This window comes from Malaclemys terrapin, chromosome 6, assembly GCF_027887155.1.
Source record: "Malaclemys terrapin pileata isolate rMalTer1 chromosome 6, rMalTer1.hap1, whole genome shotgun sequence".
Classification (NCBI taxonomy): domain Eukaryota; kingdom Metazoa; phylum Chordata; order Testudines; family Emydidae; genus Malaclemys; species Malaclemys terrapin.
In genome coordinates, this window is record NC_071510.1 from 74,703,366 (window position 1) to 74,730,646 (window position 27,281).

Below are 27,281 nucleotides of genomic sequence, written 5' to 3' on the forward strand. Positions count from 1 at the left end.
ACATATTGACTTAAATAGGATGCTCATGCATATAAATAAGCATAGAATTTGGCTATGTTGGAATTTATGTGTAATGTTCTTGTTGAGCAAATGCTACCTCATTTTATTAATTAATCAGATGGGAGGGGAAAAATGATGCAACAAAGTGAAGTGATTGTCTTCTTCAAGTAATCATTATGGAAATAAAAATAGACGTAGAGCTGGACACACTCTCTCTTCCCCTCCCCCCCCCCATGAATTAGTTTGAGTTTTTATTATTATTTGAGGGAAAATATCTAACTTGAAGTATCAGCTGAATAATTTGCTTCATGTTATGCCTCTTTCTTAATTTCCTGTGTGTCAGGATGATATAATTATCTGATCAGTACAGCTAACTATACGGTTGATCATGCAGGGTGCTGAGACTCTTCGAAGCCTTCTGGTTGTGCTCAGCACCTTGAATGATCATGCAGTTTGTGATCAGAAAAGCAGTACATATGAATTTATCTTTACATTTACTGCTTTTTTTTTTACCCAAGTTGAGAGGTGGTTCTGTGAGTTTTAGGTGCAGAATATTCATGGATTTTGTTCCATGTGTTCTCTCTCTCTCTCTAGGTAAAAGTGACCCATTTTGTGTAGTTGAGTTGAACAATGACAGACTGCTGACACATACAGTCTACAAGAATCTCAACCCTGAATGGAACAAAGTCTTCACATTGTAAGTTTTTTAAAATCAGAGCTATCTACTGCTAAACTAGGAAGACGGTTATTTTTTAAACCAAATAATTCATTGAAAAGGAATTCAGTTGAGGATATCAAAAAATGTTTTTAAAAAAATGAAGATTAAATCACTTTGACGGTGAGAAAATAAGTCCCATTCCTATGAGATGCTAAGGGTGAAGTGTTATGCGTTCTAAATTCCCACTAGTTTTAGTGACAGTTGATGTCACAGGACTAGGGCCTAGAGTTTGGAAATGAGGAAATAGGTTGATGCTTATGAACTTTATAAAATGTAATTCTAAAACATTAATTAACGGTGTGAAGAAATGTAAAACACACTTCTTTTTCCTCTCATTTTGTCAAATGACAAATGACAAGTGTCACAATAGTATTCTATATTATACTCATGCAGTGCTGCTATTGGATAAAATGCAGTATCTGAAACATTCATTTTGTGGAGGAAGTGGTGCACATTGTTTTTATTTCTCTATGGTTTTGAAAACAATAAAAAGTTTTGACAAATTCAAAGTAGAATTTTTCTTCCAAGAATGAAGTGTCACCTTGTTTCTTTCTTTTTTTAATACTTTGTTTCTCCCTGAGTGCAGCACGGCACCAATGAGGAGAAAACGGATCAGAAAACTGAAATCCACAAACAATCCACTCTAACGCCCACTAGAAACTTTAGCTTTTTGTGTGTTTGGCATAAATGAGAATATTAAGTATTGCTCTTGATCCCAAAACAACCTCTAATTTAATTTCCCCATTGTTCTTAAAATATGTCAGTCATCTCTTTATAACCTATGCTACAGGATCTATAGATCACTGCTCCCCTTCCTCTGTGACAGGGCCTCAGTAATGAACACTGAACAAAAGAAAAATCCCACAATTGTACTTCTCAGTAGCTTCCTCACAAGTTCTCATTTATAGATCTGTAAAAATGTGCTAAATTCTTCATTAATTCTTTTAATTAATGCTAAGAGAGTCAGTAACTAATCAACCTCCACTACCTGACTGTGTTCTCTGAATGAGGAATCAGATGTTTTTGTAAAGGACAAAAGACTGGTCAGAAATCAAATCGAAAAACTCATAAAATCATCAAGGAGGATCTTCACAGGATCTTCTGTAATATGTATAATTGTATCAATTGTTTGGGATAGTCCCAAATTTGCTGATTGATTTTGCCTTTAAAAAGAAATTTCCTGTGTGTGCGTGTGTGTGTGTGTGTGTTTTACCCAAGTTGAATTATTTTCCTTTAATTCATGTTTTCTGGGTAAGCAATTTGATCAAAGAACAAACAACTTTTGTTTCTTTTTCCAAAACAAAAATCTGAATAACTCGCATAAGATTTTACAACATACAGTGCCATCTGCTATGCATGGTAATGGACTATTTAATATCTAGTAGCTGAAATACTATAAAATGCTGAATGATGTTATATGCTTTGTATACATCTTCCCAAATTTCTTTTTAGTGTGGCTATTGCATAGTTTGGATTAAACTGGAATTTTGGAAGTAGAGGGCTCATTCTGAGCCCAAAGATCTGCTCAGCTAGTTCATTATTATTTATTTTCATTGAGAGAGCTACAGCTATCAAAGAGGTTGCCATTTGAAATTATCTCAAGGACAGTAATATTTTAAGGATAGTCTTTTATGGCTATCAGATCTGCTGTCTGCATCTGTAAATCCCTTAGTGCTACTCAGCACTGCTTTCATTGTAACTCTTGCAGTGCACAGACCAGGTAGAAGATTTGAAGAATCATGTCTAATGGCGTAAGGTCATGCAAATAACAGAACTGCCATGCTATCTATGAAGTGACCAAAACGGTGGTTTTCCTGCATTCAGGAGCTTTTCATTTACCTAAGTTTTGTTCTCTGGATACTTTTTAAAAATATACGTATTACTTGCTTTTTGCTAACTTTATTATGTTTTTGTCCTTGGTAACCATTAATATCGGTGACATTTATCTCCCCCTCCCGCCCCCTCCTCTATGTGTATTTTTTCCTGAATAGCAATATTAAAGATATCCACTCAGTTCTTGAAGTGACAGTTTATGACGAAGATAGAGATCGGAGTGCTGACTTTCTGGGCAAAGTTGCTATACCGTTGCTGTCTGTAAGTTTCATTCACCTGACATATTGCTCTGTATTTCTTTTGCTCAAGGAAAACATAAAAAATCTCAGCTCTGTCTGTCATTTCTCAACCAAGGTCTGTAATAAGAACACTAAAATTTTTAACATACTCAATTCACGGCCATGTTGAATCCCATGATAGTTAATTTTTCCTGACAGACTTGGTCCTGGTAATGAACAGGTACTTGTCAGAATTGCCACAGTTGTTTTGGGTTCTCTGTCAGTTTCAGCAGCTGGGGGTCAAAGGTTACTGAGGAAGTGTATTCAGTGGAGACCGCGAGACAGACGGCTGTCATGTCCTTTTCCCGCAGATTCAAAATGGTGAACAGAAAGCCTACGTCTTGAAAAACAAGCAGCTGACAGGGCCAACAAAGGGGGTCATCTATCTTGAAATAGATGTGATTTTTAATGCTGTAAGTCTTAACTTTGGCTTTTTTGTACTGCTAAAGAGTTCAGTTTCATGAAAGCTTTTGTTCCTGATTTGTAGAGAATTTCTGTCATTCCTCATTTTCTCTAAACCTTGATGTATACTACAGAATACTCTTCTGCCACTGGCTGGCACACCCACTCTTTTTGTTACTGTGCTGCTGCTGCTGCTAATGTAAGAAACAGAAACTTGTGCCTGGGTATACATTTATATTTTATGGGCTTGGCAGCTATGGCTTTGAAACTTAGTAATTATTGCAAATTGAAGTCTGTATAGTGAGTATTAAGTAAGCCCATAACATTGACACATATTTTGATGTATAGGTGAAAGCCAGCATACGAACATTAATGCCCAAAGAACAGAAGTACATTGAAGAGGAAAACAGACTGTCTAAACAGGTAAAGCGTAAGAAAAGACTAATCCTTTTGCAAAGACTTAATATCAGGTGTAAGCTTCTAGACACCTCATGTCAAACTTCAGTGGGGGAAAAGAATAACATTTCCATTATCTGTTTACAAAACTAAATTATGAGATTCAAGAAGAGAGAAAAACAAATATATAATTATTATATCAGTTCATTGTAAATTGCAATTTGATTTCTGTGAAATGTGTGCATGAGAACACAATTGAAATCATCAGTGTGTCCACACATATCGGGTTATAAGCACAGGTGGATGTAAGCTAAATCTAGCATAAATTTATGCCATTAATCTTGATCTGAAAGAACTCCATTTTGTTTGGGGATAAGAAGTGTATTAACATTCTCTTAGCTAGGTTTGAAATGTTGTGTTCTATTAGAATCTCAAATGAGACTACCAAAATCAAATAATCTATAAATTTTCAGGGCCATCAGATTGGAAAAACTGTGTCCCCTTTTCCTTTTCAAATATTTTTGCCTCATAGGGTTACAATATTTTCTGTTAATAATTATTTTAAAGGCACATCTTATGTTTTTGTCCTAAATTATATTTATATATATATAGATATATATATATATTTTACTTTCCACAGTACTGTATTTTAGTTATGGGGAACCGGGTATTTGGTTGGGCTGTGAGGAGTAGAGGGTTTTTGTAGTGGGAAAGGGGAACGTTTTAAACAATTTTATTTTGTCAGATCCTAGTCTATTCAAGTACTAATGAGCCTTCATAAACATTAATATGATTTGCAATATCTGCCACATGAATTATATATGCATTGTCCATTGTATTTCACTGAAGCGATTGTAAAGGGCAAAATACTGTCTTTCTTCACTATTGTAAGGAAAGCAGTTTCTAGAGCTGCATTTTTTCCCCATTATTACAGCAAACAAACAAGAAGGCCTTTTATTCAAGATACGCTGTTCTCCCCACTTTCATAACAGAAAATGATGGTTATTGTACTTGCTTGCAGTTGGCAATAAACTTTAAATGCCCTCTTTTAGTTTTAGGATATTTGCTTATAATATAATACATCATATAAAAGAAAAGGACTATTCAAAAATTACAAAGGGAGATCTTGAATTAATGGTAGATACAGTAGCATTTCAAAATGTCTAAATTTCCTGATGAACAGTGGGATTTTACTTTCACAGATGAATTTAATGTGTTAATCCTAAACTTAAATTAAATGATTCATTACTACATTCAGCTCTCTTATAAATTAGGTCTCATTATCATTTTAGGTAATTTAAAGAGTTTTCTCCCTGAATTGAAACCTGTATCTCCTTATGATTCAGTTTTGTGCAGATAAGAATAAGACTTCTTATGGTTAAGATTACAGTGATAAATGCTATAAAATACATGATGACTGCAAAAGCAACTATAGCAAGATATTCTAAAGCAAAGGAGAAAAAATTGGAAGCACTGAATATAGGTGATCTGTTTGATTAGAGTTATAATTTTGCAGTTTGTGCACAATGGCCCACAACACAAATTTTAAAACCAAGGCCAAGATTGTCAAAACATTGAACTCATTGGGAGCTACTGGATGCTCCACTTTTGAAAAATCATGCCACTTACTTGGGTGTCTAAATATAGACTGCAAAACCTAATTTTAGGTACCCAATTTTGAAAAATTTTGTCAACATATTTAATAGAACTCCCAAATTTCATTGACCAAATAATGCTTGAATTTTTGCAAATGAAGTTTCATGTTCTTGTTTATTATATTTTTTAAACACAATATCTGAAATGCCTGGGAAAAACACAGACATTTGTATGTCATTCAAAATTATAAACATTAGAATTAAGTTCAACAGGTGATGAACTGACCTGTATAACTGTCCCGATTTGCTTCCCCTTCCCATTCTTCAGTAAATACTGATATTATTCTAGATCCATAAACTAAACAACTTGACATATTCTTTCAACTTTACTAACTTGCTTTAATGAGAATGAGCTTGAAGATGTTGCAAGCTCTCTTGATAGTTTGAAGTCTTGTTTTTTCTGAATATATTTTCATCTTTCCCACAGCTGCTATTAAGGAACTTTATCCGCATGAAGCGTTGTGTCATGGTGCTCATAAATGCTGCCTACTATGTTAACAGTTGCTTTGACTGGGATTCGCCCCAAAGGAGTCTGGCTGCTTTTGTGGTATGATCATCCTGTAACACTTCATATACTTATTAATTACCTTTGTTAATCATAGTTGTGTGTTTGTGTAGCTACAGTTAAAGTTAATGTCAAAGTTGCCATGCTAAAATCCAGTCCTCAGAATGGCTGTATGTATTCTGGCTGAAATTGGACTTGCTGTACCCAGGTGTCTCAGTCATGGAACATTTTTTTACATTTACATTTCAAAAACAATTTTAAAATTGCATATGTACAAAGAAGGAAAAGCTTACATAGTTTATACTTAAATTTGCACTTATCTAAATAAAACTAGTTTGATATAACAAAAACACAATTTTGTAAACTGTGGACCGGACCCTAGTCATCTTACCCTCACAAATAGCCGCATTGACTTCAGTTTGTTCAATTTGCTGAATATGGCACAATTAGTCTATAAATTGTTTTTAATGATTTTGGTACTTTGAAATGAAAATGGATCAAAACAGTGAGGTGGCAAAGCTTTCATAAGAATTTTTAGTACACCTCAGCAATATGAAATATACATTACCAATGGGATCAACTCCTTCATTTTTTAACAAAAAATTATACTTTTAAAATTGTTTTTTTAAAAAGGGAGCATCCCTAAACATCAATAGCATCTATTTAGATAAAATGTAATCAGCCACTTAAATTGCAGTTTTTAAAAATCACCAGATACCAAATTCTGGCCACAGTTCTGCATCTAGTGATCCCATGAAACTTACTCATGCTTGTCAAAACTGGAAAATACAAAGTTAAAACTCAACATTTACTAAGGGGACACAATTTATGTGCCTTTTTTGTTTGTTTTCATTTTACAGTACATGAGCTGCCAATAGGTGGCCAGATTCACTGATCGGGTTCTGCTGGTGAGAAGACCAGCTGTAGCAATAGTCGCATGTGCACACACTTTTTTGAGGGGCTTGGAACCATATGTTGCAACTCACAAAGTGGGAAGAGCTGCTTGTGGCATCTTGGAGCTGCACTGAATTAATGTATCTTCCAGGGAGCATCTGCTAGCAGGGCTCCTTTCATATGATGGCTAAAATTTAAAGTTTTTCCCTGGCAGAGGACAGCAGCAGTACCACTACCCCTGGAAGGTGAATTCTTCCTTGGTTGCAGCTTCTACCAGAGGTGGAGGGGGCTTCAGCTGTGCCCCAACGTGTGATTGTAGCACAAATAGTCAGTCTGACTTTGAACTCCTTGGCTGTTTTTGGCTTATCCTGCTATCTAAAATAATTTAAATGTTCTTTTTAGTACTTCATTGTTTCAGAGTTCAGAATGATAAAACTTTATTAGGATAATGCACATTTCTCCATAAGACTCTTTCCTATCCAATATAAGTTCTTATATCCCACTTGTTGTCATAGTACTTGAGCCCTCTCCAGTAGTGCATTAAGTATCATGACCACCTCTGTCATGTGTTGATTGTTCTCTCATCCTCTCCTCAAAGGGAGAGGTGTGCGCAATGGAGTGTCTTGTGTTGATAAAAGTTTTTGTTGTTTTTATTCATTCATTCATTTATTGAATAAGTATGCCTGTTGCTATGGGTTTACATTAGAGATGTCAAGGTCAAATAAATGTGCCTTGCACTTGGAGCAAAAGCAGGTTTATGATGATCCTTAGTTCCTGGGGTTGTTCATTACATAGTCTCAGACCACCTCTGGTCTGAGGTCCTGTCTCCTGCACAGACAAGCTTAACTCCTACTGTTGAGAGTTCCATTGTGCCACAGAAGCGAAGTTGTTGACTACTATCTTGGTCCTTTAGACAGTCTGTTAGGTACCCTCTGCACGGGAAATGGAGCGCTTTGAAGATAAGGACCGAGACCTTGAACTTGATTTGCAATTCTATGGAAAGCCAGTGTAGAGAGTGGAGGACAGGTTTGATATGCTCACAGTAGCTTGTGTTGCAGAGGAGACGTGCTGCAGCATTTTGTACTAGTTGTATTGCTATTAGGATTAATACATACACATTTGTTCAGTTCTCCTTTTGACATGGAACTCCCTTTTAATATCAGTAGAAGACAGGAAAGTGGAGTGATATCTTGCTTTGTGGGTCATTGCTAGAGTCTATTTCGCTTGCCAGTCTTTCTCATGGAGCACTGCTGTCACCATTAAATCTTAACAGAACCAAATTCTGTATGACCAGAAGAAATCTTAACAAGCAGCTGAGACTAGATAAATACAGTTATTTTATTTTAGTGTCATAATAAATATACTTTTTAACACTAGCTATTGTAAATTACAGTAAAAACATATTTCTGGTTATATAGTAATATACTTTCTTTTCTATTCACCAACACGACTCTTTCTTCTTCACAGAAGAGAATTGGTTCATTATTAGATTGAATTTAGAAACAGATGTTGAGAAGCTGTATCAGTTTCAGTGTTGTGACTTTAAATGTGTTGTGGTCCTGCCCTGCAGAAGAGGGGATCAGCTATGGCTGCTATTTTGGAGTCTCTCTTTCTGAGAAGCAAGTCCCTATGGGTGTTTGTGAAGCATTTAAAGCTTTTTTCTCCCTCGGTTTCAAAAAGCATTTGTAATGTTGCCTGTCATAAAATAGACATTTGTTACTTAAACCAAATCTATAAGAACTTCAAAAAGGGATTGCAGAGCTGTGGAGTTTTCATTTCAAGATGGTGGCTGGGATTTTCACAGCTTCCTTGGGTCCCTGCAAAATCTTGCACAGCGTTGTGAAAGCATGACTTATTTCAGTTGGTGGTATTGTGTTGTCTTGTGCTAAGGTTGTGCCAGAATTCAACACTCCCTTTGGAAATCAATTTTATAATAATTCTTACCTGATGTATATCACTTTTCAGCTTCAAAATCCTTTACAAACCATAGCCCTTAGAGGACTTCCAAAGATCATAGAATGAGTCAGTATCAGAATCACAACAGGGATTAAAAATAGGGTTTTCCAGATTCCCAGCTCCATGTGCAGACAAGAAAATGTTTTATTATAAAAGTTTAAAATTAACATTCAGCCTTCTCCATAAAACCAACACCAATCCTTTTAGAAGCCAACAGCAAAAACCCAACATGGAGTTTCTGGACCAAGCTGTGTTTGATAGACAGGGTTAAAATAAAGATTCTGAACAATTTTACAAAAGTGAAATACTGTAGATATGATTTTTCACATCATAATCCACAAGCATCTCATGTGAATAACCAAAAGTTTTTAAAAAAAATCACAAATACCCATTCTTTCCATCTTCTCCTCTTTCTTCCCCCAACACTCTCTCTCGTGCGCTTGCAGAGGACTAGCTTAGGTTTCACAAATTTAGAAATGGAGTCAGAACTTTAATTATGAAGTTAAAGGTACACCACTGAGAAATAGACTATAGAATGGAAACACATGCAGACTCTTAATTAATATTACGATGCTATAATAAGCTACAGGTATTCACTCTGGGCTTTTTGCACATTGAAGTATTCACTGGGGCACTTTTCAAAGTCAGTAGGTTTAATAGTAAACACTTAAAATTTTATCAGCCATAATACTCATCTCAGAGAATTCAAAAGTTTTCAGTGGATGCTTTCTGATTGCTTATGCGCCACATCTGAGTTGCTTGTTGAACTTTAGAATGTGATGATACTATGAAAAAGACTTTGTAAAATTATCATCATGGAATTCTCTGTTTATTTTTTTTCCTCAAGAATTTCCAATAATATTTGCTCCGTATGTAAGTAAGAATACATTTTGTCTAACTCCCAGTTTTACAAATTCTGGGATCTGAAAGTCAAGCTTGAGGCATTCTGGCTCATGCAACACCTATACTAAATATTTTCCAGGTTTCTCTTTCACTTTTGAGTACCATTATTTTCAATGGGAGTTCAGGGATTTAGCTCACTCTTTTTTTTTAGCCGTGCCTCAATATCTCACAATAAATATAACAGTACTGGAGAAACACTTTATTTTTGAACAGACAATGCTATACAAGCTCTTATTCAAAAATGTAGCATTTAAATTAATAAGGCAGTGCCTCTGAATATCCCATTTATGTATAAGCAACTCATAAAAAATAACTTTCTTCGAGTGCTTGCTCAAGTCCATTCCTTGTTAAGTGTGTGTGTGCCAAGTGCACTGTTGCCAGAGATTTTTCTCTCAGTGGCATCCGTCAAGTCAGCTCTAGCTCCCTCTAGAGCCGCATGCTCGTGTGCTGGTATAAGGGGTGCTGCCAGCCATGCTCTCAGTTCCTTCTTTCCACCTGTGATAGTTGCTGGAACGACAGTCTTGCTTAGGCAAGACTTCTTCCCAGTGTTTTTTGGACTCTAACTCTTAGTTTATCATAGTTTAGTCTATATTCTTATTGTAATTAGTGTAGGTCTATATATTTAGTGTAAATAGATAGTTCCTATCATCAAGGACGTCTTTGCCCCAAGGGAAGTGGATGCCATGGTCTCTGGGCTTCAAACTTCATGCCTCCTCTGGCAAACCTATGCCTATGAGCGACACACACTCTAGCTGTTAGAAGTGTTCACATGAGGGACAATTGCCAGATCTATATAGACTTTAGACCCCACACTAAAAAAGATCGAGACATCAGGTTGAAGGCTATCCTCATGAAAGCCACCATCAGACCCACCTCAGCTGAGCTGCTCCGATTTGACACCAAGCACTTCGGCATTAATGTGAAGTGCTCCTCCGGCACTGAGCTCTTCTGGGGAAACTGTTCACCATCTCTGGTGCTGAGGAAGAAACACAAAAAGCAGTGCACCTGTTACCCAGGGTTCTTTCAACCCAAAGCTCTTCGTAACTTTTACTCTGAGCGAGGTGGCGTTAGGAAATAAATCAGGGGAGACACAGCAGTCCGACCAATAAATGGCTGGCACAAACAGGACAGCACAAGAGTGCTTTCACTTAAAGCTAAACTTTACTTAATCTCCAGCACTTACACACATCCGCAACAGGCTAGTAAAACACCCCCAACCCTTGATAATTACCAAAGCTGAGTGTGGCTCTCAAGTGACGCAGCAGCAGGCTTCCAGTGGCCAACTCTTCCGTCTGCCAATGGGGACCGCAAGATGTATCCAGAGGGAGAGTCCAAACGAGTCCCAGAAGAGTCCAACTACCTCAAACTGTTTCCCCTTATTTATACATTAGTACTAGAATGACATGTCCCTTAATGAAAACTCGTTAATTAAGCAGTTTCAATGGTCAAGCAAGAGGTTCCTTCTGATTATTGATTAACCAGGTGTGGATTTTTCCAGAGTTTGTAGCCTTGAGGCCTCAATAGACATTCCTGGGGCACATCCTGCTCTTCTAAAATGCATGTATCAGCAACTTCAACACAATTCTTATCAGGAAGGACGCGGAGTCAAGCTGCCCTTTCTGTGGCACCCAAAACCCCCTCCCCTCCCCTCCTGCCTTGGTCAAGCTGAAACTGCTGACTAGGCTGCTTTTAGCAATAAGCCATAGTGGTTTCAGGCACTTTACTGGTTTGCTAAAATCTCCCTGTACACGCCAACAGAGGGTACTCGCTGGTGCACCAAAAGGACAAGCTGGGGGAAAGCAATGCAGTGAGACCCATGCTGAGCCACTCTTCCACTCCCAGCCCCATGATGGCACTGTCGACTCCGCCTAGAGCATTGAGTTCAGTGCAGTGCCTTCCCCGACATCTGGAAGTCACTGTGGCACCAGCAGTCTGACTATCCTGTTAACACCGGATCCTTTTCAAGCATTCAGGGATTTACTGTCTCTCCTGATACCCTGCCCACCCCCCCAACTCCAATGCCAGCTCTGATGATCAGAAACAGATAGGAACAAGGAGCTTCGAGCTCCTTCCTGGTACCTTTGGAGATGGTCAGGATGATGTGATTAGGTCCTGCTTGCCTCTCAGTCCCCATACCACTGACACCACATAGAAGAAGAGGTGGGTATCGCTCTGCTGTGGTCTCCAAGAGAGGGCTCCTCTTCTGAGTCTGAAGGGGAATCCTATGCACAACCTAAGGGTCACCACCAGTTCCCACCCTATTCGCCATGGGATTTTGATGCCGGTCCCTGCACCGGCACTGGCCAGCAGGTCACTGGCCAATACAGTGGCTTTATTGGAACCCCTGGGGTTTCTCCAGTACTGGATCTTCCTCCCATCGCTCTTACTCAGTGGTTTCCGAGAAGCGGGTTACTGCTCCTTCCCACTCGGCACCAGACCCTGACTCCAGTACTGACCCCAGTACCGACGTAAAGGATATGGCTCCTGTGGACATTGTTGAGGCTGAGGAAGAGGAAGAGCCCCTCCTCTGGTGTAAGCCTCCTTGTCCTCCTCCTCCCCAGACGAGGCTATAGCAGGAACCAGTAGCCTGCTTCCACAGGATAACTTTAGGGCCCATCAAGACCTCCTCAAATGGGTAGCAGTAAACCTGGTGCTTAAAGAAATCACACAGCCTTATCGATATTCTGGCTGCAGCAGTTCCCTTCAAGATGGCCTTACCCATCACTGAGGCTCTGAAACGTCTGGTCAAGGCCCTGTGGCAAATGCCTTCTTCTCTTTCCCCCCACCTCAAAGAGGGCAGAAAAGAAGTATTATGTGCCAGTGAGCCGATTCAAATACCTATACTCACACTCCCCTACAGGATCTCTGTTTGTGGCACCAGTCAATGAGAGGGACATGCAGGGCCAGTTGAGAGCTAACCCCCAAACAGAGATGCCAAGAAACTGGACCTTTTTGGAAGAAAGGTTTATTTGACAGATAGCCTTCGACTACGTATCCCTAACCAGCAAGCTTTGCTGGGGAGATAGAACTATAATTTGTGACTACATTTCTGCCCCAAGATTCAAGGCAGAAATTCATTGCCCTGTAGGAAGAGAGTAAGAATGTGGCCAGGACCTTTCTCCAGGCAGCTCTGGATGCAGCTGACTTGGCAGCCAGGACAATAGCCTTCACTGTCACCATGAGGCATTGTTCCTGGCTTCAGTCCTCTGGACTTCCTCACTAGGTCCAACAATCCATCCAGGACCTCTCCTTTGAAGGCTTCTCTTTATTCTTGGAGCAGGTGGACACAAGACTTCACGGCCTAAAGGACTCAAGGGCCCCCTCCGATCCTTGGGCCTTTATGCTGTCGGCTTCCAGGAAGCACTTCAGGCCCCAACAGCCTCCTCGTTTCTCGGTTCCTCCAAGAAAGGATCCCTATAAAAGAAAAGGGAGAGGTTATAAGTGGTGCCATCCACTCCCATCCACCTCAGCCTCCCAGCCAGAGTCTCAGAGATGTGTGGTAGTAGTAGAAGCCTTCCTCAGATGGCAAGGCATCCAGGTCTACCCATACCTTGACAACTGGCTGAACAAAGGTCAGTAAGAGACTCATGTGTGGGCCAGCATCAGCATGACCAAAGCCACCTTCTAAGCACTGGGTGTGCTGATATACACTCAAAAGCCGACTCTTGTCCCAGTTCAGAGACTAGAATTTATTGGGGAAATGCTTGACTCAATCCAGGCCAGAGCCTTCCTTCCGAAGGCCCAATTTCAGACTATGGCAGATCTGATATCCAAGGTCATGGTACACCCAATTACAACTGCTCAAGTTTGCCTCAAGCTACTGGGGCACTTGACTGCATGTACTTTCATGATCCAGCATGCAAGGCTGAATCTCAGGCCCCTACAGATGTGGCTGGCGTCAGTTTACCCCATGAACAGACACCACTTAGACTCTGTGCTCACTGTTCCTCCCCTGGTCCTTCCTTCCATGGACTTGTGGACAGACCTGGGATTGGAAACAATGCGGGTGTCCTCTGTTGCCCCTCAACTGTCAGTGTCCTTCATTTCAGGTGAGTCAGACCTAGGTTGGGGAGCCCATCTTGACTGCTTCAGAGCCTGTGGTCCCAAGAACTCTCCCTGTACTCTGAGTTCCCCGACATTTATGTGTAGCTTGCCAAGCGTTCCTCTTCTAGGTCTCAGGCAAGGCGGTGCAAATTCTGACAGACAATACCTAGCCATGTTCTATATCAACAAACAGGGAGATGCTTTATCCTCAGCTCTGTATCAGGAGGCCATCCTTCTGTGGGAATTCTATGTGGAGCACTCCATCCACCTGGAGGTGTCACATTTTCCAGGAGCCCTGAACGCACTGGTGGATTACCTCAGCAGTTCCTTTTCCTCTCACCACGAGTGGTCTCTTTACTTGGAGATAGCCAGATTCATCTTCCAAAGGTGGGGGTCTCCCCACATAGACCTGTTCGTGACCAAGCAGAACCAGAACTGCCATCAGTTTTGCTCGCTGCACAGGCACAGTCCAGGCTCCTCCTCTGATGCCTTCCTGCAGAGGCTTTATGCTTTTCCCCGATCTCTCGAGTTCACAAGGTCCTCCTGAATATCCAGCGGGACAAGGCGAGAGTTATTCTTATAGCCCCAGTATGGCTGCGGCAACACTGGTTCGGCACACTGCTGGTCCTTTCAGTAGCACCTCTTCTTCCGCTCCCACTCTGTCCAGATCTGATCTCAGAAGACCATGGCAGGCTGCCTCCCTTCACCGAATGGCGTGGATGCTACATGGCTGAACCTGGAGGAGTAGGCTTGTGCAAAGCAAGTTCGTTGGGTCTTGCTAGGCAGTAGGAAACAGTCCACTTGGGCTACCTACCTGGCCAAATGGAAATGCTTTTTGATGTGGGTGTTCCAGCGAGGGCTCTCTCCAGTTCGTTTCTCCCTACAGGCTATCTTGGACTACTTGCTCCATCTAAAGCAGCAAGATCTGATCCTTGTATCTATCAAGCTGCACTTAGCAGCGATCTCATCCTTCCATCCACCAGTGAACGACGGGTCAATATTCTCCCATGAGATGACGGTCTGATTTCACAAGGATCTGGAGAGGCTTGACCTGCAGATCCGTGAGGATTTAAACCTGATCCCTCCATGGGATTTAAACCCGGTCCTGTCAAGGTTAATGGGTCCTCTGTTCAAACCGCTAGCATCATGCCCTCTGCTACTTCTCTCTTGGAAGGTTGCCTTTCAGTGGTAATCACCTCAGCCAGAAGGGTCTCTAAAATCAGGGCCTGTATGTAAGAACCACCATACACTGTGTTCTTCAAGGACAAGATCCAATTGTGCCCCCACCCAGCTTTCCTAAGGTGGTTTCAAAATTCCATAGGGCTATTTTCCTGCATGTCTTCTTCTCAAAGCCTCACAAGAACTCTGAGGAGCGGTGGCTTCACTCATTATACATTAGATGTGCCCTTGCCTTTCATATTGAGAGGACTAAATCCTTTCACAAATCCACGCAACTCTTTGTAGCAGTAGCAGAAAGGATGAAAGGGCTTCCAGTATCAGCCCAGAGGATCTCCTCCTCCTCCACCACCTGTATTCAGACTTGGTATGAGCAGGTGAATGTCACACCTCCGACCAGCCTAACCACTTACTCCACAAGAGCTCAGGCCTCTTCAGCAACAGTCCTTGCACAAGTCCCAGTCCAACACATCTGCAGGGCAGCAACTTGGTCATTGGTGCGTACCTTTGCTTCCCAGTATGCCATCGCTCAACAGGTTTGAGATGAGACCAGGTTTGGAAGAGCAGTGTTGCAGTCCGTATGTCCATGAACTCTGAGCCCACCCCCTGGAGTACTGCTTTTGAGTCACCTAACATGGAATGGACATGAGCAACACAACTTGAAGAACAGCAGTTACAGAAGGTTAGTAACCATTTTTTGTCTGGTTACAATGCTATGCCTTTGGATCTGAAATATCAGTAGATTTGAAATTGATAAAGTTCTCCCACTCTCCTACCAATATTTGTTCTTTTCCAACTGTTAAAGGCAAAACACAAAAATAATGTCAAATTAATGTTACAGTTCTAAAATGGCCCTGTTGTGCCTAGGTATTCGACCTAGAATGTATGATCTCTTTCTGTACTTGTTCTTCTCTAACACCCAGGCCAAAAGGAAGTAAGCAGAACACAGAGTAGGAGCCTTCACTTTAAATTTCCTAGCTTTTCTATATTTAAGACAGACCTTTAGCATTATTTCAACAGATTTCTTAAGTTCAGTAATTAATAAATTATGTTTTATGCATAAGAATTGTACTACAGTCATATACTATGCAAAAGTGGCAAGGTTTCTCTTTGGAGTAATCTACTGTAGGCAATGAAATGTCTACTAAATTGGGCCTAATTTCCATCAGCCTCTTGACCAGACATTTGTGTTCTTGTGGATGTCAGTGGGTGCAATATGGGGAGGGGGGAGTGTACACTGTCTCTTTCCAGTACTGTCATTTCTCACTGTAATGAGCACAAAAATAATTGGACAACTGAGCTATCAGTAAAAGGACACACTTCAGCATGAGTCAATGAATTATTTTACAGGACAAACTTTAATCTTTAAATGTGATTGTAGATAATTTGTGCTACCATCTGTCCATTTTGAATTGTTTTAGCCTTTTCAGTCGTTATGCAGTAAGTGCTGCTGTGTTTAACATTAACATTTGATATTTTACACATTTAATTTCTGTACTGCTACGTCGTCCTTCGGGAGCTGAGCTCTAGTGCTACATGAGAGAGACAAAGTATTGATCAGTTAACATTTCAGCTACATTTATGTATGTCGCAAAATTAATGAAAATGCCAGACAAAAATGTCAGAGTGCACAAAAAGGTAGAATTTAAATTTGGTAGTTTAATGAAAAGTTTAAGATGTGCATTATCAAAAATGTCCCCTTGCCTTTAAAGTAAAATTCATAACTAAAGGAAACCACATATTATACTTAGAGGAACATTGAACATGAAATATTATGGAATATCTGATCCTCTAAGTATTTGGAGTCCCAGAATGGCCTGAATAAAGCACTTTAACTGCCAGTTTGAATGTTTTACTCTTACTCATAAAATAAACTTGTTTCCTTTCTCATTCGGAAGACTAGAGCCACCATCACCCTAAGAAAGATATAGACAAATATGGAGAGTCCAGAGGAGAGCAACAAAAATGATAAAAAGTTTGAAAACCTGACATATGAGGAAAGGTTAAAAAAAAAACAAAACACAGAGTCTTGAGAAAAGAAGACAAAGTATGAGACCTGATAAGTCTTCAGATATGTTGAGGGCTGTTATAAAGTTCTGCATGGCCACTGAAAATAGGACCTGAAGTAATGGACTTGATCTGCAACAAGGGAGATTTTAGGTTAGATATTATAAAGTTTTTTCTAACTATGAGGATAGTTAAGCACTGGAACAGGCTCCAAGAGAGGTTGTGGAATCCCCATCACTGGAGGCTTTTAAGAATAGGTTAGACAAACACCTATCAGGGATGGGCTAAGGTATACTTAGTCCTGCCTCAGTCTCTCAAGGTCCCTTCCAGTTCTACGTTTCTATGATTCCATGATCACCTCCACTTTCCACTGCACAGTGAAAGGAAGGTTTTCTATGCACTTATCCTCCTCTTCCTCTTCTGATTCCCCATACCTTTGTATATGTCAGACAAGGGGAATTGTTCTTTCTTGAACTTTTAAACTGCGATTAAATGTTACCTTCGATTTACGTCATTGTTCAGATCTATTTCACCTTTTCTTTTTCTTCCAACATCACACAATTGGTGTGTATTAATGGCATAATGACTTCCTGAGAAGAGCAGGACCTTCATGAAGTGTTAGTCCTCTCGGACTTAGTCAATGAAGTAGCAATGTTATAACGCTATTTAATAGAAAAGAAGATAGAAAAAGGAGATAGGCTTTAGAACAGGGAATAAGAAATTAGAAATAAGTGTATTATGTTATCTCAACCCCCCCCCCCCCCCCCCCAAAAAAATAATGCCCACTACAGCATTTTCAATGGTTGCTTTTGTAAAAGTAGTTTTCTATTTGGGAAGAGAGATGGTTGGTGTATCAACAGAAGTGCACATTTCTCTCTTGTTTTTGCTTTACAAATACATAATAGAATTTTGTGGCTGTATTTAATGGTCAGTTGATGTTTCCATTATCAATCCAATTTTTGAGGGCCTATTATATAAATAACTTAAAATCACATTGGCTAAATCTGTGTATAGAAGTCTGCAAAATTGGAAGGAAATTATTTGTAGAAAAATATTTTTTTTGACACACTTTGATATAGAGATTGGCACCTCACTCCCATCCCCCACCCCAAAAAAACCAGATTCCCTCTTGCAAGCCTCCTGTGTAAAAACTGATTGGAAGGGGCACTGTCAAGGTGGTTGATAATGCAACCTACTGTAGCCTGAAAATAACTTTTTTTTTAAAAAAGTTCCTGTTGATGACAAGACTATCGGCTTTCAAAAGAGAATTCTGCAAAAGCAGGGTGATACGGTGGTGACAGACACAGGTGATGGATTCATTTATGACAGCATGCACATGCATGTCCAACAGTCTCTCAGCTCTGCCAGCTTCATCCTTATTATAAGGAAAGGGAAGGAAATCACAAGAATCAGCTTCTTCCTTTTTTTAAAGCATATAGAACCCACCATCGTCTAAATCCTGTTCATGGCTTCAGAAGACTCTGCAAAATTGATGTGGTCCTGCAGAATTTTAGGCAGAATTTTAGGTGTTTGCAGCACAGCTGGCTGAAAGTTGTGACTTTCAGTTTTAAAGAAGTTTTGACTTTTCAAAGTTTGGTTTGGTTTTGAATCAATCAAAACCAGTTGTTCCCTAATTTATCTTAAACTAGAAATTCCAACACATGGTATTTTCAAAACGAAATGTGCTGCCCTGGACCAGGAACTGTTGTGTGAAATGGACATTCATATCCATTTAACTGCTGCTGTGGCATGTTGAAGGTCAATTTAATTCAGCAGTTGCCAAGGCTCCCAGAGGCTGTGGCTCCTGGGCAGACCTGCCGTGTGATCCCATGGCTTCCAGACTCCTGGGCCAGATTGAGTTTGGAGAACTAGTCTGTGCACCACTCTGGGTTTGGGGGAGAGGAACTTACAGGGCTGGTAGATCCTGGTGGATCTGTGACTGAGGATCCATCAGCCATTCTCAACTACAGAAAGGAAACATCGCAACAGGAGTAGCTGTTGTAACCCTGAGTCTTCAAGTGCAACTGTGGAAGGTTTCTGCTGCCATTCCTTGGCAGAGGGGAAGATTCCTTCACTCCAGTCCACTCCGATCTCTAGCTAACAGACTATCCACTCAGGCTCTGTGTTGCGTCCCAGCCTTTGGCCCATTGTGCATGTACATGGCTGTAATACAAACCAAACTAGAACAGTATTTGTAAGCTTAGGCCTGTTGGCTTTAATTAACTTTTTTATATTTATTAATATTGCCTCCCCCCTTTAATTTGTGTACAGTCATTACAAAACCAGTTGTATTGTATGCTAAATTAATGGAAATTATATACAGAAACAGGATTTAGATGCTTTTAAACTTTTGATGTACCAGAAAATCATAAAAATAGGATATTCAGTATTAAGGTTACAATTCTATTACTAATGTACCTCATTGAATCTATCTATCTATCTATCTATCTAAGCTTATATCTACATAGTCACCTTGTATCGGGGGCTGCAGAATAGTGGTGATATTATTAGCTACAATACCTGAACATAATGGGAAGAATTAAGGACAGAAAAGCTGGTTTCATTCTGAATATGCTAAGATTTGATGATTTTAAAACACTTTGTATTATAATGTATTTTACATAATGATAATTAAACATGTTTTCTCATAGTCACTTTTTCCCTACTAATCCATAACATCATTATTTCAGCACATTATTTCAGTATGACTAACTGTACTGGTGTTCATTTGCTTTTATTTATGTTGATAAATAAAGCCAAAATGAATATCTTAGGTAACCATTGTTACAGTCTGCATGATATGGCACACGCACCAGGTGTTTTGGGGGAGAGGTCAATGGTATATGCTCCCTTTCCAAAGGTGGCACAATTGGGGCAGACAGACAGTTTGACAATTAACTTCCCACTTTGGAGACAGCAAGAGGATGACCTTTTGGTGGCCTTCTTTTTAAAAGAAATAGCAGAACTGTCATGGAGAAGGTATGGTCCATTCTCTGTACCTCTAAAGACAGCAGGATATTGGAGTGAAGGCAGCCCATCCATCCCCCTTCTCATCTCCCCTTCTTCCCTCCCTCCCCCTCCCCCCCGGTCTGCTTTGGAACCTGCGGATTATTAAGTGTGCAGTTAAATGATAGGCTGTGGGTGGCTTGTTCTACCCTAGAGATGGCTGGTTCTCGCTGATTGACAAGCTTTCCCTTATCTCTTGACAACTTTGCTTTCTTCTGCATAAGATGGACTTTCTATCATTAAAAGTTTAATTTTTATTTCAGTTGGAATAAGCTCAAAATAAAATTGCTTTATGCAGTTTAAGAAAATGTTATGTTTCAGCATGCCAGGTTTGACTACAGATAGAAAAATATTGCTCCATTTGTTTGTTTTAATCAGAGGGACTTTCTCATAAAAGGAAAACACTAGTGTAGAAAGAGTTCCTTTGATTAGTACAAGATAGATATAATATTGCTGTGTTAAGAGTATTACAAAGGCTCTGTTTTAGTATCATACGGACAAGATAATAAGGTGTATAGTAAAGCTAGGAAACACCTGAGAAATTTATAGATCATAAAGCCCAAAGGAAACCACTGTGATCATCTATTCTGACCTCCTGTATAATGCTGGCTATGGGACTTCCCTGAATTAATTCCTGTTTGAACTATAACACTTGAACTATATTTTGTTGTTTGAAGTATAACATCTTTGAGAAAAGCATCCAATCTTGATTAAAAAAATTACCAGCAATAAAGAATCTACCACAACCCTGGTAAATTGCTCCAATACTTAATTACCCTCACTGTTAAAAATGTGTTCCTTATTTCTAGACTGAATTTATCTAGCTTCAGTTTCCAACCATTGGATCTTTTTAAACCTGTGTCTGCTAGATTAAAGTTTATGTATATCAGTTTCATTTTGTTTTTAAAACGTAAGCAGACTTTTGCTGGCACATTACTGGCATAATGTTAAGATGGGATTTTTTTTTTTGTTTTGTTTTCAAGAGCAAGCTGTTTTCCATATTTAAGGGACTAGAATTATGCCTCTTTCATGAGGAAAATGGTTACCTTGATGCTTCTCTGAGCTATCCATCCACATTGTTCCCCCCCCCCTTCTTTTCAGATCTTCAAGAGCTGCCTTGTGTGGACCCCAGACAGCAGCTGCAATTCTTATTGACAAGGCTTCATTAAACAGATTGCAGTCTAGGCAGGGTATTTACTTAAGTTCCTTAATTACGAGCCAAACTGGTGGTCTGGCAAAGTCATACAGGAGAGTGCTAACACTAACTTTGGGTTCCCTGTCTGTAGTCAGTGGTGAATACTGAGTACATACCGTGCCCAGTCTTATAGACTAACATCTTATACTGGTTACAGCATTGTAAAGAGCAATAAAGAGTGCCTTTAAACTCCTTTTTGTTTAGTAGGATTACAGCAAACAATATCACCTATACAGTTTTTCAATACATAGAACTAGTTTTGTTAGACAGCTACAGGTGTGTTGAATATGTATTGAGTGTCAAGCTTAAGTGATTCACTTTCCATAAGAGGAAAAAATTGCAATTGACCTTGAAGTAAAATGTCTATATTCAGCAAATGGTTACAAGTCTTACAAGAAATCATTTTATTAGTTTAAAATGAAAACAGTGTTAGATTGAGAACTATTTTGAAGTCTGTCTCTGATATGGTACTACAGTTTCTGTTTGGAACTAGGAATGTACGATTTATTTCTAGTCCATTTTTAGATTTTTACTTATTTTGACTGACATAGTTCTGGAATAACTATCAATTATGCAGTGGAGATAACTCAGTTTAGTGATCAGTAACGTGATCTTAGATAAAGAACATAAGATTGGCCTTACTGAGTCAGACCAATGGTCTATCTAGCCCAGTATCCTGTCTTCTGACAGATGCTTCAGAGGGAATGAGCAGAATAGGACAATTTATCAAGTGATCCCATCCCCTGTCGTCCAGTCTCAGCATCTGACACTGAGTTAGAGACATTCTGAGCAATGGGGTTGCGTCTCTGCATCCCAAAGAAGGATTAATAAGTGTAAGGCAAGTTATTGCATGTAATACAGAATGGATTTTCTTCTTACTAGATTTTTCTGTTGCTTTACAAATCTTTAAAACTTATATATTTCCATGAATAACATCAGAATTACCGCAATGCTAAAGTTACAGGATGTGCACTGCTTTCCTAGAAATAGGCACACTAAAGTTTATTACCTATTCTGCAAAAGCAAAAATTTAGTTTTGTTTATACAGGGCCGGCGTAACCCATTAGGCGACCTAGGCGGTCGCCTAAGGCGCTAACATTTGGGGGGTGGCGACTGTGGCGGCCGGATCTTCGGCTACCCCCGGCGGCGGTGGCATTTCGGGGGTGGGACCTTCCGCCGCCTCTGTCAGGGGCGGGACCTTCTGCCACCTAGGGCGGCAAAAAACTGGCGGCGCTCCTGTGGTTATATAAGATAAACACCCCATCCCCCAAATATCTATCATTATCTCTGCAAAGTTGAGTGTTGTTAACTGGTATTATGCACTTGGAACTTCTTGGGTAATTAGTACAGAGCATTGATTGTATAATAGACATGATTTTCTCTCCATAACCATATAGCAGTCATGGTTAGGCATGCCTGTATTCAGATTCTAATTGATTAGCCTCTTTAACTAGACACTGTTCATTAATGGCAGACATAGACATTTCTTTACTCTATTAAAAAAAAACTAGCAAAGAAAAAATTCTAAAGTGAATGAAACCAATTATATTTGGTTACACTGCATATATTTTTGCATCTGTCACTACAACAAATGATATAGCACATTGAGGAAATGCATTTGAGTCACTGTTAACATATACCACTGTGATCCTCCACATGCAATAAACTTCTTTTGAAGGCTCATCATCACTTCAGAGGTAAACGTGTAAAGCTGAAGGCAAATCTGTAGTTTAACAACAGTAGCATTGAATGAACCTGGGCTTCTTTCTTAATAGTTTTTGTCATGCCACACATTTATATTCTTATGAAGCATATCTTCTACCTTCTTCTGCTATGAGATTCTCACTTCAGTGTTATTCTCCTCTTAATATCAGCTTGTGTTAACATTTTTCTTTTCTCTCTTGGGGGCTCCACTCTTTCATGTGTACTTACCTTTATCAGGGAGGGAGAATCTCCTTTTTCTCACTCTTTCACTTTCTGTAAGGTTTGTTCAGTGGCTGTCTCCTTCTTACCTCTAACAGGTTACAGGATAGCTTAGGTAGCAGCATTCTATAAACCTCATTTTCTCCTTCTCTGCTAAGGAAGTTGAGCAGCTCCCATTCCACCATCCCTCATCATTAAGTCCACTTCTGATGCCCTTATTGTTCGTGCTCTTCCATTTGCTGTGCCTAAGACCCAGTGGAGTGAACACCAAATGGAATTTCAGAGTAGCAGCCGTGTTAGTCTGTATCCGCAAAAAGAAGAACAGGAGTACTTCTTCGGATGCATTTCTATATGCATCCGAAGAAGTGGGCTGTAGTCCACGAAAGCTTATGCTCTAATAAATTTGTTAGTCTCTAAGGTGCCACAAGTACTCCTGTTCTTCTTTTTACCAAATGGAATGTTTCCCGCAACAGTATAGAACAGCATGAGCATCAGTCGCAAACCAGAAGACAGAGGCTTACTCAGGCCCATTTTAAACCCCATTTCTAGGAGCCACAAACCTTTAAATCGCCAGGGAAGACACATTTATTGTAATTTAAAATAAGCAATTTCCTTAACAGATGTAAAGGATGGTATAATGCATACCAGTAATTATTATTTAAGCCTCCTTGGTAAAGTATATATTATCAGTTTCTGCTTGAGATATAATATTAAGTTTAATTGTTTGTCCTTAAAGAAGCGCTAATGCTAGAAGATACTGTATCCCTTTAAGATGACTGAAGGATTAAAAATAGGCATTTTTAATATTTGCTGCCCTCTTAATTACTTGCTTAATGCACCACTGTTAGCAAAGGGATTATGAGTTAATAAAAATGTCATAGTATTAGTATATGAAACACAATATAATTTTCCCAAGATAATGATTAACAGCATAAGTCCATATTTACAACACTCTTTGCATTCAGTCCCCAAATGCCTTTGATTTTCATCTTTTAGAAAGTACTTTTACACCAGAAATTTTAAATATTTTAGAGAATTTAGTTTTTTTTTTAAAACAGCTAATTAATTTAACCATTTTAGATTTCTAATTTTTATATTTTAAATGTTTTCTATTGTGTTTCTATGTATAATTGATTTAAAATTATAATTCTATCTAAATAGTGGCTTTTAAAAATATATTAAAGCAAAGTTACGATAAAACATTAACATATTACATTGTACATTACTTCTTACTTATTTAGAATTTGATTAATATTAAAAAAAACCTGGCTAAAGGTTCTGGCTTGCTGGCTGGAGAGCTCTCCTCTGAGTATGCTAAAAAGGGTGACCACATTTCTAAATACCTATCCTATTTTTGGTGCTTCCCTTGTGTACCTACTGCATGTGAAATAGCTACTAACATAAAGCAACTTCAGTAAAACACAGAAAATCTATTTGTCATCACACTCTATTAGAGCAGTTGGAAAATGAAATTAAGAAGCTTTTAGATAATTATTACATATTCGTTCTGCTCACGCAGAAGGATGGTTTATTTTGCTCTCTTACAACATCTCTTGCTTTGTTCCAAAGCTGCGGCTAACTGTTGGTATGTATCTTTATATCATCAGAATGAATGAGATATATCTGTATAAATTATTGATTCACTTGAACATGCCTTACTAATTCAGAGCTGAAAACCCTGGCAGCCCCGTCTAATAGAATGATATAACTGAACAGAATGAAGTTACCTACCACAGCAACAATTGCCCACTGCGGGTCAAATGCCTTCTTGCCTTTCTACCTGAACACCTGCAAATTGAGCTATATCCCATTCAGAGTTTTAAGAACAGCTCCATTGTCACAGGAAGTAGAGTTTGTTTCTGAGAGAAAATTATGCCAGTTCTACTTCTGAATGAATGACAAGTCTGTTATTACTCAAGGGATATTAGGCCTCACTGCTTTTTTGAGAAAACAAATTTGCTGTAACTTTATCCGTAGTTTAGTACTGAATGGGTGCAAATAGACTCTACATTGTATGGATAGAAGAAAAAAAATAGGGATTTGTTAAAGCCATAAAAGGGATGTGTAACCATTATATTTCCGAAGGAGGCCTTATCAGAGGCATAGGTTATAAGGGGAAATATTTTGGTTACAGCCTTAGCATTAAACACCTGTTTTGAATTTAACTTAAAAGTAGGTTGAAGAAGGAAGGTTTTTGTCTAAATTGTGCATATGGTGAACTTACAGGTTTCCTGAAAGTAAATATGCAGGTTGTCTTTGACTTAGAGCTTAGCCAGTCAAGGATTACAATAAAGACCATATTAAAGTAATTCTTCATGAGGTTAAGCTTAGATATGGACCTAGTTACTTTTTTTTATTTTCCCCAATAAATGGATAAAGTTCATGGGTTGTTCTTATAGTCTATGCTTTTGCAAAATAAATAAATGGTTAAATTACTTAAGTAAAGTTTTCCCTTTATTGGTTGGCTCTAGTTAACCGTTTGATATGAAATAGTAACATTAGTTGTCCATAAGCTTTATCTTGTTTTATTGGAAAAGTACAGCACTTGCAAAACAGTGCCGGAGTCATTGTACAAGCTGGTCAACTTCAGTCAACACAGTGTTTTTATCACAGCACAACTCATTTTTTATGATTGTGTAGTTGATCAGTGCCTTGAATTCTGATTAGATAATAAGAAATCCACAGGCCATGTTCACTTGTTCAAACCATTTGCACAAGTTTGACCTTAGTAATTTGCAAAGTTTAAAGTTAAGAGTTTAGTTAATGTGGTTCCTGGTCAGCCAGCAGCTGTCATTATTGAGTGACAATGTAGTTAATCCCCTGTCCCTCTCGCCACTCTTAAGTGCAGAACACGTCACCTACATGCATGCTCCCAATCCCTGTTGAGAGCAGGGATTGAGAATCTGACCCCAGGATTTGAACCTGAATCTGTTGCTTAGTTAATGTGTCTCACTATATCTAGATAACTGAGTTGCCGTTCTGTTGCTTTATTCAAAATTTCGTATATCTTCATTTATTCCCCAATTGTAAGACAGATGGAATTTGTTTTGAAAATTGGGACTATCCCTCGCAATGAGAGAGAGTTAAAGATCATACGTGAAAATACTAATTTAAAATCAGATATCTAAACTTGATGGGACCAAGGCTTAAGATAATGTGGGTCACTCAAGGTCATAGATTCAAATGAAATCAGTAGCAAGCTCTGAGTTGGGTAAAGGGGGAAGTGATAGAGGGTTGTTTCTGAAATAGGAGTGGAACTACAGTGCACATACAGGGCAAAAAGGGTACATGAAATGGATGAGCATTTCAGGGTGGAAATAAATCCCATACGCTTATTTTGGTTTATCTTCTGATGACTTTTTTAACTCATTACTTTGGCGGTACTGTCATTTGCCAGTTGGGAAGGGTTATATCAGTCTCTTTGTTGTGGGAAGGGTTATGTGAGGTCCTTTCCCAGATATCCTCTCAGCAGGCTGGTGACATTATGCTGCACGGCTCCTTGGTTGGCATTCATACCATGTTACCCAGACATCCACTCCACTTCTACTTTCTAGAATTAAAAAAAGAAAGAAAGAAAGAAAAAGAAGAAACTGTCCAACTCAAAAGAAGGATCAGAAATGCCTTTAAACAAGCTGCCTGAGCTCTAAAATGTAGTTATGAACTAATGAAATTCTGTTGTCTGGCAATGACAGACTTGGCACATCTTTGAGACCATTTTAAGGCCTGTATGGTTGAACTAAAACCCTCACCAATCTCTAAAGTATAGTACTGTATGGTTGTTCATGATGCATCTAGCCCTGGTGACTTAATCTCTGTTTTTTAGAGCTAATGGTTGAATACAAACTATAAATTGTTTGACAGATTATTGGGGGTTGGAGGGAGGGGGTTCAGTGTTCACCTTTATGACAGTTGCATTTTTTTAAGATAATGTGGTTTAAAAATAATTTTAAGTTACCCAGCCTGAATAGTAGAAATGAGATATTGAATTCACAAACAAAAGCTTTATTGGTTTATGACAAGTAATCCATCTTTTTGCATTAGTGCAGCAATTCTGCACCAGATTATTTTTCACGATTGATAATTTGTGAGTCATATATTTGTTATCTATTCTTTTATGGGTTTTTAAATAGCGAATCATGCCAAAGGTCAGAGAGCTTTCATAAAGAAAATGTTTTTATTTATTTATTTTATGTTGGTTTTCTAAACAAGTCTGTGAATGTTCCAGAAAACATAACAAAAGAAAGAATGATACTATTGTTCCTGCTAGAGAGAAACTATGTGTGGGAGATAATGTTATAACAGTAATTTTTAGTCAGAGTGCACATCGAGTGCCAGGACAATGGGGAAGCATAAGTAGAATCCCACTATATTTAAAAAAAAAAAAAAAAAA

General features: G+C 39.0%; 1 protein-coding gene across 4 annotated transcripts in view; it reads left to right on the top strand.

The window, feature by feature from the left end:
• Positions 1-27,281, top strand: part of MCTP1 (multiple C2 and transmembrane domain containing 1) — a 488,682-nt gene that overhangs the window by 342,622 nt on the left and 118,779 nt on the right. Inside the window, exons 11-15 of one of the 4 annotated variants that reach the window (XM_054032852.1) lie at positions 595-697; positions 2,710-2,812; positions 3,141-3,242; positions 3,580-3,654; positions 5,710-5,829. In XM_054032852.1, coding sequence (XP_053888827.1) covers positions 595-697; positions 2,710-2,812; positions 3,141-3,242; positions 3,580-3,654; positions 5,710-5,829 — 503 coding nt within the window. Of the gene's footprint in view, positions 1-594; positions 698-2,709; positions 2,813-3,140; positions 3,243-3,579; positions 3,655-5,709; positions 5,836-27,281 lie in introns of those variants that run through there. The other 3 variants (XM_054032855.1, XM_054032853.1, XM_054032854.1) reach the window with 3 other exon arrangements.